The 17,418-nt window shown below is 44.1% G+C and overlaps 1 protein-coding gene across 1 annotated transcript in view; it reads right to left on the bottom strand.

Moving 5' to 3' along the window:
• IVD (isovaleryl-CoA dehydrogenase) overlaps window positions 1-17,418 on the bottom strand; it is a 95,334-nt gene that overhangs the window by 19,318 nt on the left and 58,598 nt on the right. Inside the window, exon 10 of the mRNA XM_073609970.1 lies at window positions 14,834-14,938. Within this exon, the coding sequence (XP_073466071.1) occupies window positions 14,834-14,938 (105 nt within the window). The remainder of the gene's footprint in view (window positions 1-14,833; window positions 14,939-17,418) is intronic.

Here is a 17,418-nt window from a genome sequence, read left to right as displayed (position 1 = left end):
GACGTCCGGGGCACATCCCTGTGATGTGCCCACATCGCGCCGCGCTCCCTGTGGGATCGGACCATCAGTGGGTCTCCCATCCCTGCAGCCCGGGCACGGTGGAGCCGGGATCGGAATCGTCATGCGGCGCTATTGCGCATGTCGGCTCTGCGCTTGGCCGCTCTGCCCCATGGGATATGTAGTCAGTTGGGATTCCCGGCTCCCCGGGCATGCGCACTGGCGCCCTCATGTCCGCATCGAGCTGGTGACGTCACACGCCAGCTCGATGGGGGACAGCACATAAGCCGGCATAACTGACAGTGTATTCTGTCAGCGCCGGAGGGTGGAACTCATCTCTTGGCAGTGCTAGTGACTGGTAAGCTTACCACACACTGCTAAAAACTGCTGTTTGCGTTCATGTATACCTTTCACTTACTTTTTACCACTTAATATCCTACCCTAGTGTTGTAAGCACTCAAATTGCTGACTTTCTTGTTTTAATTTGTAATTATTGAGACATTGTGTCCACTACTATCCAGCTATGTTTTACTGGATGATTTATACCTAAATCTTCATCAATTTGATGTGTATACTATACTCTATTCCTGCTTACATTTCCTAGTTTTTCAAAATCTATCATCCCCAGTAAAATTCCAATTTCATGTGCTTATTTCTTTATTTTTGTTTTATTTATTAGCACTATACAATCACCCCTTGTAACTACAACCTAACAAGTGTTGACGACTGCCTCCACCCCACAGGTGTTGCTCTGATCAATTAATAGAGTAAGTGTCTGATAGCGTTCTATTATTGAGTTTAATAACTTTCCTTATACACACCCTCTGCGACAGTCTATCAGAATCTCCATAAGTGAAAATAATATTTCACTGTATTGACATCCATATATTTAATTACATACAATTTGTCCAACATTATTAAACAGCCCATTTTTGATACAATGCATTTATATCTCCCAAATATAGCTCCACCTTTCTGTCCCCTGTGGTTGCACATCGGCCTCATCGTTAGTCCGGTTTCGGTTGGTGCATGTGGGGAGTGACTGGGCTTTGGGTCATTACGGGGGTAAGCACCTATCAGTGCTGTCTCAGTGAAGACATTGCGCCAGTATTTGTAAAGTTTTTGTATAACTTTGTTTTCTTATGTATACCACAATGAATACTATTTTGTATTTCTTTATTTTTTAGAATTATTAAGAGTGTTGGTTGTTATCATCTTCAGTTTGCATATCCCTTGAAAAAGCGACACTGCGAAACATGTCGGGCTAGTATGCAAATATATCATCTCCTAAATGATATGCACACTCATATCCCACTTGACCACCGTATTTTTATCAACATTGAAATTTCATGAATTGTGTATAAATTGTATGGTTCTTTTAAAATGTTTGAATTAAAAAATTTAGTATTTTTAAAAAAAAAAAATCTTCTATGTTTTGTTTATCTGCACCGATACAATCCCTTTACCCTCTATTCGTGACTTATAATTATGTCCAGGGATGTGGTGCCTACCTCCTAGGGTGTTTTACCTGTATTCGGAACCAAAACTTTAGTACACAACTTTTTTTAATGTTGTGTGACGGTGGCACTAATATGCAGCACTGATAGGTGGCACTGATGAGGCATAGACTTGTCAATTTATTTTATTTTTTAAAATTTTTTATTTATTTTTGTTCTCAAAAGTTCAGTTACACTTCTTCCAGCTTCGTAACTGTCTGCCATATGGAGGTACAGGCAGGTAAGCTGGAGGCACTGGCTGAAGGACCCTAAAATTTTCAAAGATCTAGGTATCGTAGATACAATGCTCTGCAGGCTCATGAGAAAAAAATAAAATGAATGCACATTTTTTTCCAGCAAAAAATATTGCATTTAATATTTTTTTTCCACAGCCTTTAACCCCTTCACTTTTCCATGCTTCAGGTTTTAAGTCAGTACCAGAATGTTCTTTTATCTGCAAAAGGGCAGAAGGTTTTTAATCTTAATGCATTAAGATAAAAAGCCTACTGTGTGCAGCAGCCTACCCTCAGCCCCCCTGTCCAGCGATGTCCACGAGTGTCTCAGCCATCCGGATTCTCATTCCCGATTGGCTGAGACACAGCAACGGCGCCATTGGCTCCTGCTGCTGTCAAAGTCAGCTAACCAATCAGGGGAGAGAGGGGGTGGGGCCAGGACTCTGTCTGAATGGACACAGGGAGCTGTGACTCAGCTCGGGTGCCCCCATAGCAAGCTGCTTGCTGTGGGGGCATGAAATAGGAGGGGTGGGCCAGGATCACAGAAGACGGACCTAAGAAGGGAAGCATCCGGTCTGCTCTGTGCAAATCCACTGCAACAGAGCAGGTAAGTAAAAGATGTTTGTTACTTTTATAAGAAAAAAAACGAGCCTTTACAATCAATCAATCACTTTAAACCTGAACTCCAAACACAAAATATGATTTTTATAACAGATTACCTGTAAAATCCTTTTTCTTTGAAGTACATCACGGGACACAGAGCCATAGTAGTTACTATGTGGGTTATAGGCCACCTACAGATGATGGACACTGGTACGCCCTAGATTAAAAAGTGCACTTCCTATATAACCCCTCCCACTGGTGGGAGTACCTCAGTTTTGTAGCAAAGCAATACACGTGTACACCAAAGAAGGGAGGGACCTCTGTGTCCCGTGATGTACTTCAAAGAAAAGGATTTTGCAGGTAAGCGGTTATAAAAATCCTATTTTCTTATAGTACATCACGGGACACAGAGCCATAGTAGTTACTATGTGGGATGTCCCATAGCAATGCCAACTGAAGAGAGGGAGACACAACAAAAGTAGGGCACCAAGAGACTAGAGAACTCATACTGCAGCCTGCAGTACACTGTGCCCAAAGGCGATATCCTCATGATCTTTTACATCTACTTGATAGAATCTGGTAAATGTATGGACTGAAGACCAAGTTGCAGCCTTGCAGATCTGAGCCATGGAGGCTTGGTGATGCACTGCCCAAGAAGCACTAACAGCCCTGGTGGAGTGCGCTTTAATATGAAAAGGAGGAATTTTCCTCTTCAAACCACAAGCTTGAACAATCACTTGACGAATCTATTTAGAAATAGTAGATTTTGACACTGCCTGTCCTCTTTTAGGACCGTCTGGCAACACAAACAAAACATCTGTTTTACGAATCTGAGTGGTCACTTTCAAATAGACCTTGACCACTCTCACCACATCAAGAGAATGTAGTGACCTCTCTTCCACAGAACGAGGTTCTGGAAAAAAAGAAGGCAGAATATCCTGGTTTAAATGAAAACCTGACACTACCTTCGGTAGGAATATAGGATGAGGCCGCAATACAACCTTATCCTTAATAATAATCAAATTGGCTGCTCTTTACAAGAAAGAGCAGCCAGCTCTGATACTCTTCCTGCAGAAGATATGGCAACCAAGAAATTTTTCTCCTTAAGAGGACCAAGGGAATATCTCGTATTGGCTCAAAAGACTGCTTCTGTAAAGTCGACAGGACTAAATTTAGGTCCCAAGGGTTCAGGTGTGACCTGACCTGAATCCACGTTACCCCCTGAATAAATTTATGAACCAGAGAGTGTGAAGCAAGTGGTTGTTTAAAAAAAAACACAGACAAAGCTGACATCTGGCCTTGACAGTACTCAAGGCCAGCTTCATTTCTAATCCTATTTGTAGGAATTCAGGGATCCTACCTATGACATATTTCCTGGGGTGCCAGCCCCTGGATTTACACCAGGAGACATATGCCTTACAGACTCTATAGTATATGACTCTGGAGGCTGGCTTCCTAGCATTAACCAAGTAGAAACTACTGAAGCTAACAGCCCACGATCTTTTAGAATGTGGGTCTCAATAGCCAAACCGCTAAATTTAGCGTTTGTAAGGTAGGATGGAATACTGGACCTTGCGAGAGAAAGTCTGGCCATAGCGGTAGGGTCCAAGGTTCCCCTACCGCCATTTTTACGATCTCGGCAAACCAAGATCTCCTGGGCCACAAGAATCGCCTCCTTCCCTTCTTGCTTGATCCTGCGAGAAGGCGCTGAAGCAGCAGAACAGGAGGGAACACATAGATCAGTGAAAAACTGATCCCACGGAAAAAACAAGATATCTGTTCCGTATGCCATCGGATCCCTTGTCCTTGACACAAAGTTGTCGATCTTGTTGTTGAACCTGGACGCAAACAGATCCACACCCGGAACTCCTCATTTTTGGCATATTGACAGAAAGATGTCAAGGTGAAGGGACCATTCTCCCAGGAACAATTGTTGGCGACTCAAGTAGTCTGCCTGCCAATTCTCTCTTCCTGGAATGAAAATTGCTGATAGGCAAGGAATGTGGTTTTCCCAAGATAGAATATGATTCACCTCTCTCTGGGCTGCACGACTTCTCATGCCCCCTTGGTGATTGATATGGGCCACAGCTGTGGCATTGCCGGATTGGATCCTGACAGGACAATTCCGTAGTCTGAGTGTCCAGGCCTCCAGGGCCAGACGTACTGCCCGAATCTCTAGAATATTGATGAGTAAGGTCATCTCTGATTTGGACCATTTCCCTTGGACAGGTGGTGCTTTCAGGACTGCTCCCCAGCCCAGAAGGCTTGCATCTGTTACCACTTTCCAGGTAACTGGTAGAAAGGGATTTTCCTTTTTCAAGATTTCTGGATATTAACCACCAATTGAGGCTCTGACGCACCCTGGGGGATCAACGCTTTGGGAATTCCAGAGCTTGGACCTTCTTGTTCCAAGTTGACAGGATACTGTTTTGCAGCAGTCTTGAATGAAACTGCGCATAAGGAACAGCCTTGAAAGAAACCACCATCTTTCCCAACAATTTCATGCAAAATCAAATATGATTCTTCTTTGTTTTGATCAACTGAATCAGTTCCCTTTCCTGGGGCAAAAACACCCTCTTCTGAGCTGTATCTATGGTCAGCCCCAAGTACTGCAATCTCCTTCATGGTTTTTAAGGAGGATTTTTCTAGGCTGAGAACCCAACCTAGGTATTCCAGGTAGCTGACTGCGGTGACCAAACTTTGGTTTTAAGCGGGCTACCGATTGATCTATCAAGAGTAGATCGTCTAAGTAGGCTAGTATAGTTATACCTTGAGCCCCTAACCTGGCTAAAGGAGGAGCCAGGACATTTGTAAACATGAGGTGCAGTAGCTAGACCGAAGGCAGAGCTACAAACTGGAATGAAGATTTTCTACCTTGAAGCGTAGAAATTTCAGGTGAGCGGGGAAAAATCGGCACATGGAGAAAAGCCTTCTTGATGTCGATTGACGCCAGAAGTTCTCCCCCTTATAGGATGGAGACTACTGATCGGATTGACTCCATGCAAAAAGAAGGGAAAACGGTTTAGATCTTTGAGATCTAAAATGGGTCTGACATCCCTGTTTGGCTTTGGAACCATGAAAAAGTTTGAATAAAAACCCTAACCCTTGCTCTTCCAAGGGAACCACCAACATCACTCTTTGAGACAAAAGATGATCCAAAGCTAGAAAGAGAGACTTCTTTTTTCACTGGATCTCTGGGAACGTTTGATCTGAGATAATGAGGAGACGGGAACCCTCGAAACTCTAGTTTGTAACCTAGAGAAATTTAGGAAGCCACCCGTCTGTCTTGACATTGTTCCTGCCAGACCCTTGAAAAATGTAGAAGCCTTCCCCCACTCTTGAGCGAGCAGGGGTGCCCCTTCATAAAGAGGCTTTAGTATTTTGCTTTGTGGGTTTCCTCCCCTAGGTCCTCTTTTGGCCCTGGGACTGACCCTGAGGTTTACCTCATGAACCTGACGGTGGAGGCCGTCATGACTGCCTGGAGGCTAATGCCCCTGGCACCGGAGAAGAAGCATGTTTTAAACTTCCTTTTAACCAGTAAAAGGGAACTTTTCCCACTAGAAATTCTTTGGATATACCTATCCAGATCGTCTCCAAATAACCATTCACCATGAAATGGGAAACTGGCAAAGAGCTTTTGCATGGCGCTTTGGCTGACCACTTTTTCAATCATAGGATTTTAAGCACACGTACCAGCTCTAGCACGAGCCGTGAGGCCTGGAGAATAGAATCTTTCATAGCATCTACTGTAAAACACAACACTTCTGATATCCCGGCCAAATCTTGGGCCTGCTGATGAGGAATAATCTTGAGTACCTCCATAAACTGGTCCTTTAAGGACTGAGATACACTGCTACCAGCGCAGGCTGAACCTGTAAGCGAAATATAACTTTTAAAAAGGAATTCCAACTTCTTCTTTGTTGGATCCTTTAGCATATGAGCATTGTCTACTGGACAAGACAGTTACAGAGGATATAGCAACTGCTGGAAATCCCCATTTCTTATAGAAATGTTCCTTTATAGGATAAAGTATTGAAAACTTTTTTGAAGGAAAAAAAATGTTTCTGGGTGCTCCCACTCAGAATACATAAGCTTTTTTAGCCATGAATGGATAGGAAATGCATGAACAGATTGAGGAGGTTTTAGTAAACCCAAACCAGAGTTGGGCTCATCGATTGACTGCGCTTATTGGAAGTAAAAATGTGGAGCGGACCAATTCAGTGAGAGACTGTACCAACCACCTTTCCTGCGAACCTGATCTTTTCGTATTAGGTTCTTCAGACATCAGCCTCTTTCTGGTCCCTTGAGAGAAATTTGTCATCTCTCGCCCCTTGTTCCTCAGCATGAGGGTCTTGAGCAATGGACGGGGACCTTTTTATGCTTAGTCCCACTCTGGGATGCGATTAAAGCATCAATTTTTTGCTCCAAAAGAGTGGTTGGAGAAAAAACCTCCTTAGTCATATATACAGGGGCTGCAACGCTAAAAGCAGCTGCAACACTTGCCCCTCCTGATGGCTCATTCTGACCAGCCATATTACTCTCAGGGGAGGATGCCATCTTTTCTGAGATGGTTCTAGGCTCCCTAGTGACTATAGTCTTTCTAGAGCCCCTTTTTTGAGGTGATTTTAACCTCCCTTCTGACCATAGCCCGATGCACAAAGCAGAGGTACTACCAGAAGGAATGCATGCATTGCTTGAGCAATAGTCCAGCTCTGCTGCTGCTGCTATTAATGCTCAGCCTGATGCAGTAGTAAATGTGTCAAAGGAATGCCTGTGTCACCAAACCTCATGTATACCTACGCTCTTGTGACCCTCTGCAGCTTGCCAGCAACAATGGTGCCTTTTAAACACACATTCCCCACACTGGGCGTTGGAGGATGCCAACGCCATGCTAAGCCCCGCCCCCGCCCCCCCCCCCCCCCCCCCCCCCGTCGCTACGGCCCTTCCTCTCTCCTTTCAAATGAAAGCTTTTCCCGTGCTCAGATCCTATTGGATCAACAGATAGAAATGGCAGAGGGGGGGCCAGGAAGCCGCCGAGAAGCGCGCTGTTCGCGCTTCTTTTTGCTGCCGGCCGGAGGAAGAGAAAACTGCCGTTTCCTGGACACATCGTGGGCTCTCTGAGAAGCATGAGACATAAGTGCTCTATACAGCCCCCCAGTGGTGACACATAGTCATGACAAGATTTACTAATTAAAGGAGACATTCATAAGAAAATTTTGAACATTTCTTAGAAAAACTCTACTTACCTTTCCCGCCACAGGGTTTTCTGTGGTAAACCAAAAGACCCAATCCTTACCCTTCGTGGTGGGTTCCATTAAACCTTCAGGAACTGGGGATCCTCGGGGGAACCCACAATCCTGGACCTGTAAAAGCACCACCGCCAGTAAAACTTTATGGCCTTAATACCAAAAAGTACTGGATCCCGGAGTCCAGCTCTCTAAAAAGAGAAGCGTTACAGGCAAGACCTCGTTTCTTCTGATACAAGGCCCGGGTACCATTCAATTTGGCCAAAAAGACACTTTGAATGGATCCGGCTGCATGGCTAGCCCCAGCAAGGATTGCTTCAGTGGAGCTCAGCACAGCACATCTTTACTCGTATATGTCTCCTGGTATAAATCCAGGGGCTGGCACCTCAGGAAATATGTCATAGGTAGGATCCTTGAATTCCTACAGATAGAATTAGAAATGAAGCTGGCCTTGAGTACTGTCAAGGCCAGATGTCAGCTTTATCTGCGTTTTTTAAACAACCACTTGCTTCACACTCTCTGGTTCATAACTTTATTCAGGGGGTAACGCGGATTAATCCTCCAGTCAGGTCACCCCTGAACCCTTGGGACTTAAATTTAGTCCTGTTGGCTTTACAGAAGCAGCCTTTTGAGCCAATACGAGATATTCCCTTGGTCTTCTTAAGGAGGAAAAATAATTTTCTTGGTTGCCATATCTTCTGCAGGAAGAGTATCAGAGCTGGCTGCTCTTTTTTGTAAAGAGCAGCCAATTTGATTATTAATAAGGATAAGGTTGTATTGCGGTCTCATCCTATATTCCTACCGAAGGTAGTGTCAGGTTTTAATTTAAGCCAGGATATTGTTCTGCCTTCTTTTTTTCCAGAACCTTGTTCTGTGGAAGAGAGGTCACTACATTCTATTGATGTGGTGAGAGTGGTCAAGGTCTACTTGAAAGTGACCACTCAGATTCGTAAGACAGATGTTTTGTTTGTGTTGCCAGACGGTCCTAAAAGAGGACAGGCAGCGTCAAAATCTACTATTTCTAAATGGATTTGTCAAGTGATTGTTCAAGCTGATGGTTTAAAGAGGAAAATTCCTCCTTTTCATATTAAAGCGCACTCCACCAGGACTGTTATTGCTTCTTGGGCAGTGCATCACCAAGCCTCCATGGCTCAGATCTGCAAGGCCGCAACTTGGTCTTCAGTCCATACATTTACCAGATTCTATCAAGTAGATGTAAAAGATCATGAGGATATCGCCTTTGGGCGCAGTGTACTGCAGGCTGCAGTATGAGTCCTCTAGTCTCTTGGTCCCCTACTTTTGTTGTGTCTCCCTCCCCTCAGTTGGCATTGCTATGGGACATCCCACATAGTAACTACTATGGCTCTGTGTCCCGTGATGTACGAAAAGAAAAAATGCAAGTTAGACTTACTGGTAACTTGTTTTCCAATAGGCTTTCAGGACAGCACCCGAGAGATCATGGCTCCTCCTCCCACAGGAAACACCTCCTCAATTAAGTCTTTAATTGGAGTCCTCCATGTTGCCTCGTCAGTTGTTTGTAGAGAACTCCAGCTGCAGCTGCAACACATAAGCGACAGTTATATCATAGTATTACAGCAACAGCATAAAAAAAGGGCGGGTTACTGTTGTCCTGAAAGCCTATTGGAAAACAAGTTACCGGTAAGTCTAACTTGCATTTTTCCAAAACGTCTTTCAGGACAGCACCCGAGAGGATAAATCGAGACTTACTCCATTTAGGGTGGGACAACAGCCTGTAAGACTTTTCTTCCAAAAGCCTGGTCCCCAGGCGTCATGAGGTCTAACCTATAATGACGGGCAAAGGTTGTCAGACTTGTCCAAGTAGCTGCCTTACAGATTTGTTCGGGGGTGGAGCCAGCTTTTTCTGCCCAAATCACCGCCGAAGCTCTTGAAGAATGAGCCCGGACGTTCACTGGACTCTTGACCTGTAAGGGAATAGGCTTCGGAGATAGCCATTTTCAACCATCTGGCAATGGTTCCTCTGGAAGCTTGTTTTCCTTTTTTATTACCGGAAAATAAAACAAAAAGAGCATCTGAACATCTAAAGTCTTTAGTGTTTTCCAAGTAACTCAAGACTGCTCTTTTAACATCCAGGGTATGGAATTATTCTTCCTTCTTACCCGATGGATTAGAACAAAAGGTAGGAAGTATTATCTCCTGAGTTCGATTCTGGACCGAGGCGACCTTCGGTAAAAAATTACGATCCATCTTCAGAACACTTCGGTCTGAAAAAAAATGGAAAATAATGGCTCCCTGGTTGATAAGGCTTGCAGCTCACTGACTCTTCGAGCTGTTGTAACAGCCACTAAAAAAACTGTTTTCAAAGTAACTAATTTCAGGGAGGCTAAATTTATGGGTTCAAAAGGTTCCCTGGGCAGGGCCTGTAGAACAACTAATAAGTCCCATGCTGGACAGCTTTTGATCACCACTGGTCTAGACCGGGTGAGAGCTTTGAAGAATCTAATCACTAAGGGTTCTGATGAAATGGATTTTTCCAGAAATACCCCAGCGCAGCAACTTGAACCTTGAGAGTGCTGACTGCTAAGTCCTTGTCCGCTCCTTCTTGCAGAAATTCAAGAACAGAGCAAATTTGTTTTGGTGATCTGTCAGATGCTGTGCACCAGGAGTTGAAGACTGATCTGTCAGATGCTGTGCACCAGGAGTTGAAGACTTTCCACACTTTGGAATATATTGCTCTTGTAACCTTCTTTCTGCTGGATAGGAGGGTAGCCACCAATCTATCCGAAAAACCTTTTCTCCTAAAGAGCTGTTCCTCAGTAGCCAGGTCGTGAGTTTTAGCTTTGCTACTTCCTGGTGAAGCAGAGTCTGACAGGATCTGAGTATGCTGTCCCTGGACTTCTTTTGCAAAGGTCAGTAAGGCTATCTCTATAGCTTTTAGTTCCCTCCAATTTGAGGAACTCAGTGCATCTTTTGTGGACCACGAGCCCTGGGCCCACCAACCATTCATATGAGCCCCCCAACCCCAGGAACTGGCATCGGTTGTTAACCTTACCTGGGTTGGAGGGGACCATAACAGACCCTCTGAATACCTTGTCTGGTTCTTCCACCACCAAAGACTCCTTTTCACCGATGTAGGGATCTTCACTAGTAAATCTAGTGAATCCTGCTGGTGATTCCAGGTTTTTAAACAGGAAACTTAGCAGAGGTCTGAAATGGAGCTTTGCCCACTGGACGGCCGGTATGGAAGAGGTCAGGGTTCCTAAGGCTGACATGACCTTCCTGATGGACAGAATCTGATTGGACTGTAGCAGTGACACCACTTGTACCAACTTTTTCTGTTTTTCCTCTGGAAGAAAATTTTTTTGCTCCAAAGAGTTGATACGGAAGCCCAGGAATAACACTTCCGGTGAGGGAATCAGATTTGATTTTTGAAGGTTTAAGATCCACCCAATGGACTCTAGGTGAACACAGGCTCTGAGCAAGTTTTCTTGAAGACCTTCTCTGGTTTGTGCAAAAAACAGATCATCCAGATAAGGAATAACTGAGATTCCTTCTAGATGCAGAGGCGCCAATGCTTCGGCCATTAATTTCGTGAACACCCTTGGGGATGATGACAGACCAAACGGAAGTGCTCTGAATTGCAGATGTACCACCTGCTTCCCTTCTTTCAGTGCTAACCTCAGATATTTCTGTGACCTGGCGGTTATAGGAATGTGGAAGTAGGCATCTTGTAAATCTATTGATGTCATGTAGCACCCTTGATACAGGAGGTTTCTTACTGAAAAAATTGAAACCTTCTGTACTCTACTGATTTGTTCAGCACTTTGAGATTCAGGATGAGGCAGAACTTTCCTGAAGGTTTCTGAATGAGGAATACATGTGAGTAGAAACCCTGGAAGAACTCCTGTCGGGACCGGAACAATGACTTTCTGGGTTTTCAGTTCCTGAATTAGGGACTTCATGGCGAAAGCCTTGATCGGATCCCTTGGGATGTTTGTAATCAAGAATTTTTTTGGAGGTTCTGTGAACTCTATCACATACCCCTGGGAGAGCATATTTACAATAAACTGGTTTGAAGTGATGGCTCTCCACTGAGGAAGAAACTCTTGGAGTCTTCCCCCAACCTTGAGGGAGTCAGTGCAATTTTCGGAGGTCGCAGAAGGATTGAAGAGCACTCCACTCCTACCTTTGGGCTTCTGAGAAGACCATGGCTTCTTCTTGCCCTGCGTTTTTCCTTCCTGCTGCCCATTTTGGGGGTGAAAAAAAACGCTTACGGGTTTGCACCTGTTTCTTCTTGACTGGAAACTTCTTATCTGCCGTACGGTCAAGAATGGACTCTAGCTCCGAACCAAATAACAGATCACCTGCAAAAGGAATACCACACAGTCTATTTTTAGATGCAGCATCCCCTGGCCAAGTCTTCAGCCATAAGGCCCTCCTGGCAGAATTAGTTAAAGCTGCTGACCTGGCTGACATGCGGATTGATTCCGCAGACGCATCCAAAATTTATGATATTGCTGCAGACAGAGTCGTAAAGGAGTCTAGAATCTCCTGTTTTGAGGAATCCGCTGTAACATAGGCCTTCAGCTGGTTAACCCAGTGATCTAAATTCCTTGCAAAACAGGTTGTTGCCATTGCTGGTTTTAGATTGTTCACCACTGATTGCCAGGTTCTTTTAAGAAGCAGGTCCATCCTTTTATCCATGGGCTCCTTCAGAGTGCCCATATCCTCAAATGCGAGGTCCGTAGACTTTGAGACCTGAGAAAAGGCAGAGTCCAATTTTGGAACCTTGTTGCATATAGAATCAGGATTTTCCTCAAATGGAAATCTTTTGTGAGCCCTGGAAAAGAATGGCTTTTTGTCAGGTTCCAGCCACTCTTTTTTAATCATATCAGTGATAACTGAATGGGCTGGAAAAGAACGGCCTTTTGAGTCTCCTAAACCAGCATACATGCGGTCATGCAGGGAGAGCTCCTTCTTTTCCTCTTCTATCCCCAAAGTGGCATAGATTACTTTCAGGAGTCCTCCAACCTCTTCTAGAGACATTTTGTACTTAGAAGCAGCATCTGTTTCATTTTCCTCCTCTTCAGAATCTGTATCATCTGGAGTGAGGGAAACGGACCCTTGGGAAGTGTCCTGTAATATCAGACCCCCTAAAATTATTTGAGAGCCGCCTTGAAGTTCTGAAGATGGCTGCGGAACCGAAGGATCCCTTGAGGGACCTGGTTCCTCTCTTAGGTTTGACCTAAAAGCTTGAAAGGTGGCCCGGAGCTCAACCTATATTGTTGTAACCAAATCGCCACACATGGATGGAGACTCCTCCCTGACTAGATTTGCAATGCAATCTGCACAAAGCGTTTTGGTCCAAACATCGCTTAATTTCTTTGCAGACAGGGCACCATTTCTTGACTGGTTGGGCAGAACCTTTGGCCTGGACAAACAGAAAAGAGACAAGGAACCACGCTTAAAGGCTGCTACACAGCACAGATAAGACACTAGGGAAGACTAGGGAAGATAACATCCTTCTTCCATGTGCCCAGCAAGCGACCACCACCACCACCAAAAATCCCCTGTTGCTGGGCTGATATGCTAACACTAGCCACTGCAACATACATTACCAGGGAGATGGGGGGTGGGGGGAAAGGGTGAGTAACCCCCCACAGGAGAAAACGGCCCAGAGTAATAGAGGGCACAGTCCCTTACCTTAACCTTGCTGGCGCCTTGGCTTGCCCCCTTATCCGCTGCATCGCTATCCATAGCTGTCTGCGGACGCGTGGTGAAACGAACGGTTCCAGATTCGAAAACACCGCTGCGCTGACCTGGAACCGGAATTAAGGCATCAGGTGACCCTGCCCTCTCCCTCTGCGCTTTGCGGCTGGAAATGACGCGCGCGCCGACCCGGAAGTGCTGCTTCTTCCTATACAGGACGTAGCTGAAGGTGCTCCTCTGCCACCAGAAACATGGCGGCCACCACCGCTTGTTCCGCAAATGCAGCCAGCAGGGAACGGAGGACAACCGCCTGTCTGGCAAGAATGGAAGCAGCACTCCCAGGCGTACAGGCTCTCCCCGAGCAAGGAAGAGGGAGAGGGAGCCCACGGGACCGTCCATCTGGGAGGCAAGTGGGAGGATCACTCTCCTAGCAAAAAAAAGACCTAACAGGTGAGAACCTGTGTCTCCCAGGAAAGCCCTGAGAGATCATGGCTCCCACCAGAGGTGTTCCTCCAGCTGGAGGAAACACAAAAAACTGACGAGGCAACATGGAGGACTCCAATTAAAGACTTAATTGAGGACGTGTTTCCTGTGGGAGGAGGAGCCGCCATGATCTCTCGGGTGCTGTCCTGAAAGACGTTTTGGAAATAGGATTTTTATAACAGCTTACCTGTAAAATCCTTTTCTTTGAAGTACATCAAGGGACACAGAGGTCCCTCCCTTCTTTGGTATACACGTGTATTGTTTTGCTACAAAACTGAGGTATCCCCACCAGTGGGAGGGGTTATATAGGGAGTGCACTTTTTAATCTAGGGAGTACCAGTGTCCATCACCTGAAGGTGGCCTATAACCCACATAGTAACTACTATGGCTCTGAGTCCCGTGATGTACGATAAGAAATAATTTTTTTTTCACAATCCTAAAGGTCTCTAGTCCGGTTTCATATTTGTTATAATCAAGAAAACAGGTTATTCTTGTGACCTGTTATCAGGGCTGCTATTGCAGGGACTTCCTGGAGTGAGCAATACCCCTGTGCCATGGCCTCATTGAAGCAGCACTAGGTGTCACACCTCTGTATCACAACTAAACATCAATATCATGCGGTATGTCTAGCTGCTGTTTAATCACCATTCATAACATGCCTAGTTTCTAGATTCATCTAGGGGTTAGACAAGCCCCACACCTCAATATGCATCTAGTTTCCTTCCTCGCAACACCCATGTACTGCTAATGGTTGCTAAAGTTAATAACGGAACATCAAGAAAACATAGTACCAGCATAAACTTCTATTGCACCTCACAGTACACAATAATAACTCCCAAAGCCTGGTGAAGAAGTGATGGATTCAGCCATATGTCACATGAATGGAAAATTATTGAGTGGAAATAAGATACTTGGAAAATGTATTTTTAATTTTAAAAAATTGGGAAATTATTGTAAAATGGAAACAACAATTTTAGGGACATATGATTTAAATATGCTCAGAGTTCAGCTTTAGACCCTTAATGGTAGTTCATTAGGGAAAAATTAGACAGGAAAGAATTCCTGAAAGCATTAAAAATCAGCTTACCTTAGCATTGACGTGTCCCTGGTCGCAGGCTCTTGCCACATTATAAACATACTGACGACAAGCAGTCAGACGTGTGTACATATCAGCCATCTTACCCTGCATCAGCTGCCAAACAAAATGTTTTTGACATATTTAGAGTTACTCCAAAAATGGGATGATTAACCAGTAAACTATTACTCCATTTTGATCACATCTAGTATGATACCATATCTTGCCTACAAGCCCATTCTAAAATAACCCAAATATATTTTACCACAATTCAATTAGATGATTGCAGTTTTAACTTTCACCCTTAGAAAACAGCAACCGTTTCTGGACAAATCAAACTATGAAACTGTCCAGAAGCACAATTCTGATGCCCCACCTATCTGTGAGGGACACAAGAAAATCACTGGCACGTGCAGTATATACATCAGCATTATCCATGCTTTTCTAATTCTATCACATTGGATCCTGATCCAATAAGTTTATTGCACACTCCATACAGCAAGAGCTGGTTTCACTAGAGAGCGACCATAGGTAGGCAAATATCTCACCAAAAAAACCCCCACAAACTGACACAAGTACAAAAAACAGAATTTGGGAGGAATGGGACTTCTTACTACAAACACATGTCACACAGTAAATGTGTAAAAAGATTAATTTTATTACATAGAAATAACATTGATAAAAATCACTATAATACATCCACACCTGATTGGAAGAGAGGACACATTGTAAGCTGTTAAATTGTCGTTTTCCGACGCTAATATTCTACATGTTTCGCCTTATGGCTTCCTTTAGGAAAAGCGTGGACTCCCATCTACTAAACAGATAAATATATATATGTCAACCAAACATTAATACAACATTCCAGAGAAATTTCTATATATAAAAATAACATATAGCGATAGATAAAGAGATATATATATATACACACACACACCGCACAAAAGGCAAGCATCCCCAGACAACAATGGTTCCTGCTATATGTTGTTGTTTATATATAGAATTTTCTCTGGAATTTTGTATTTTTGTTTGGTTCACATACACATATGTGGTATCGCTGCGATGGTCAGGAGCAGAATTTATTTTGGGTTGGTGGAAGGTTATGATAGTAGCAGGAAATATACAGCTAAATTAAAAAAAGAGGTTTTTTTTTTTTGGTGAGTCATTTAATAAAAATACAAACAAAAACACACACACACAGGAGATATCCATTACCATTTAGCACCATATGGTGCACCATATGGAAGCCCGATTTGTCCTAAAAAAAAAATGCGGTATAATCCACCCCTATACACAAAGTAGTTGTGATATGTAACGATTTAGTAACATGTCAAAGTTGCAAAATTGTGCTTAGGCATTAAAATGGTTTTAAAAGGCAGAAGGTTTTTATATCTTAATGCATTCTATTTATATATAAGATAAAAACCCTTCTGTGTACAGCAGCCCCCCGTTAATACTTACATGAGCCCCATCTTTATCCAGCGATGTTGCACGAGAGTTTTAGCTGTCTGGGACTCTCCCTCCTCATTGGCTGAGACCGCAGCGGGCACCATTGGTTCCCGCTGCTGTCAAAGTCAGTGAGCCAATAAGGAGAGAGAGGGGGCAGCTGAATGGACACAGAGCAGCGGCTCAGCTCGGGTGCCCCCATAACTAGCTGCTTGCTGTGTGGGCCAGGGTTCCCTGCACCGGTGAGGAGGATCTGGGCTGCTCCGTGCAAAACTTTTGCACAGACCAGGTAAGTATGACGTTATTGATAAAAAACAAAAAACCAAACACACACACACAAAGACTTTAATATCACTTTAAGATTTGTTTTACCATTAGGAGTGAAGGGGTTAGGATAACAATACAATACATATTTTTATTGGGTGCAAACCAGGCTCCTTTAGTAATATTATCTTGCAAAATTACTGTATAGAGCAGGGATCTCCAAACTTTCAAAACAAAGGGCCAGTTTACTGCCCTTCAAACTTTTGGGAGGCTGGACTATGGTCAGTAGGAGTAGAAAATGCCCTGGCATCGGTGGGATTAAACAATGCCATAGGGTTGGGCATCAGTGGGAGGAATAGTGGCCCATAATTGGTGTCAATGAAGAATTAGTTCCCCATTTTTTAGATCAGTGGAAGGAATAGTATCACATTGCTGGTGTCAGTGGGAGGTATAGTACCCCATTGTTTGAGTCAGTGGGAGGAATAATGCCCCATCTTTGGAGTCAATGGAAGCAATAGTGCCCCAAGGGCTGGATAAAGGCAAGTAAAGGGTCACATCCAGCCCACTGGACGCAGTTTGGAGACCAACAGTATAGCTTATGTCATCCCTTCACAGTGCATTGTGCATGTGCCAGTGACCTCACCGGCTGCAGAAATAGACAATATCTATTCTGTGTACATTGAGGAGATATTTCTTGTACCGACAGGGAAGCTTTATTATAAGCCTACCAGTAGGTACAAATCACCAAGCAGTCTTTACTACCACTTTAACTGATGACATACAGTATGCAGATCATAGGTCTGCTGGGAAGGAGGAACAGGGTTTACAACATATGCCCAAAGTATTTAAATATGCTCTTAGGGCATTGTTTTGCGCCCAAAGCCCAC

The sequence above is a fragment of the Aquarana catesbeiana genome, linkage group LG13 (assembly GCF_042186555.1).
Source record: "Aquarana catesbeiana isolate 2022-GZ linkage group LG13, ASM4218655v1, whole genome shotgun sequence".
NCBI lineage: Eukaryota > Metazoa > Chordata > Amphibia > Anura > Ranidae > Aquarana > Aquarana catesbeiana.
Note: the sequence above shows the minus strand (reverse complement) of the source record. Positions and strands in the feature narration are given on the sequence as shown.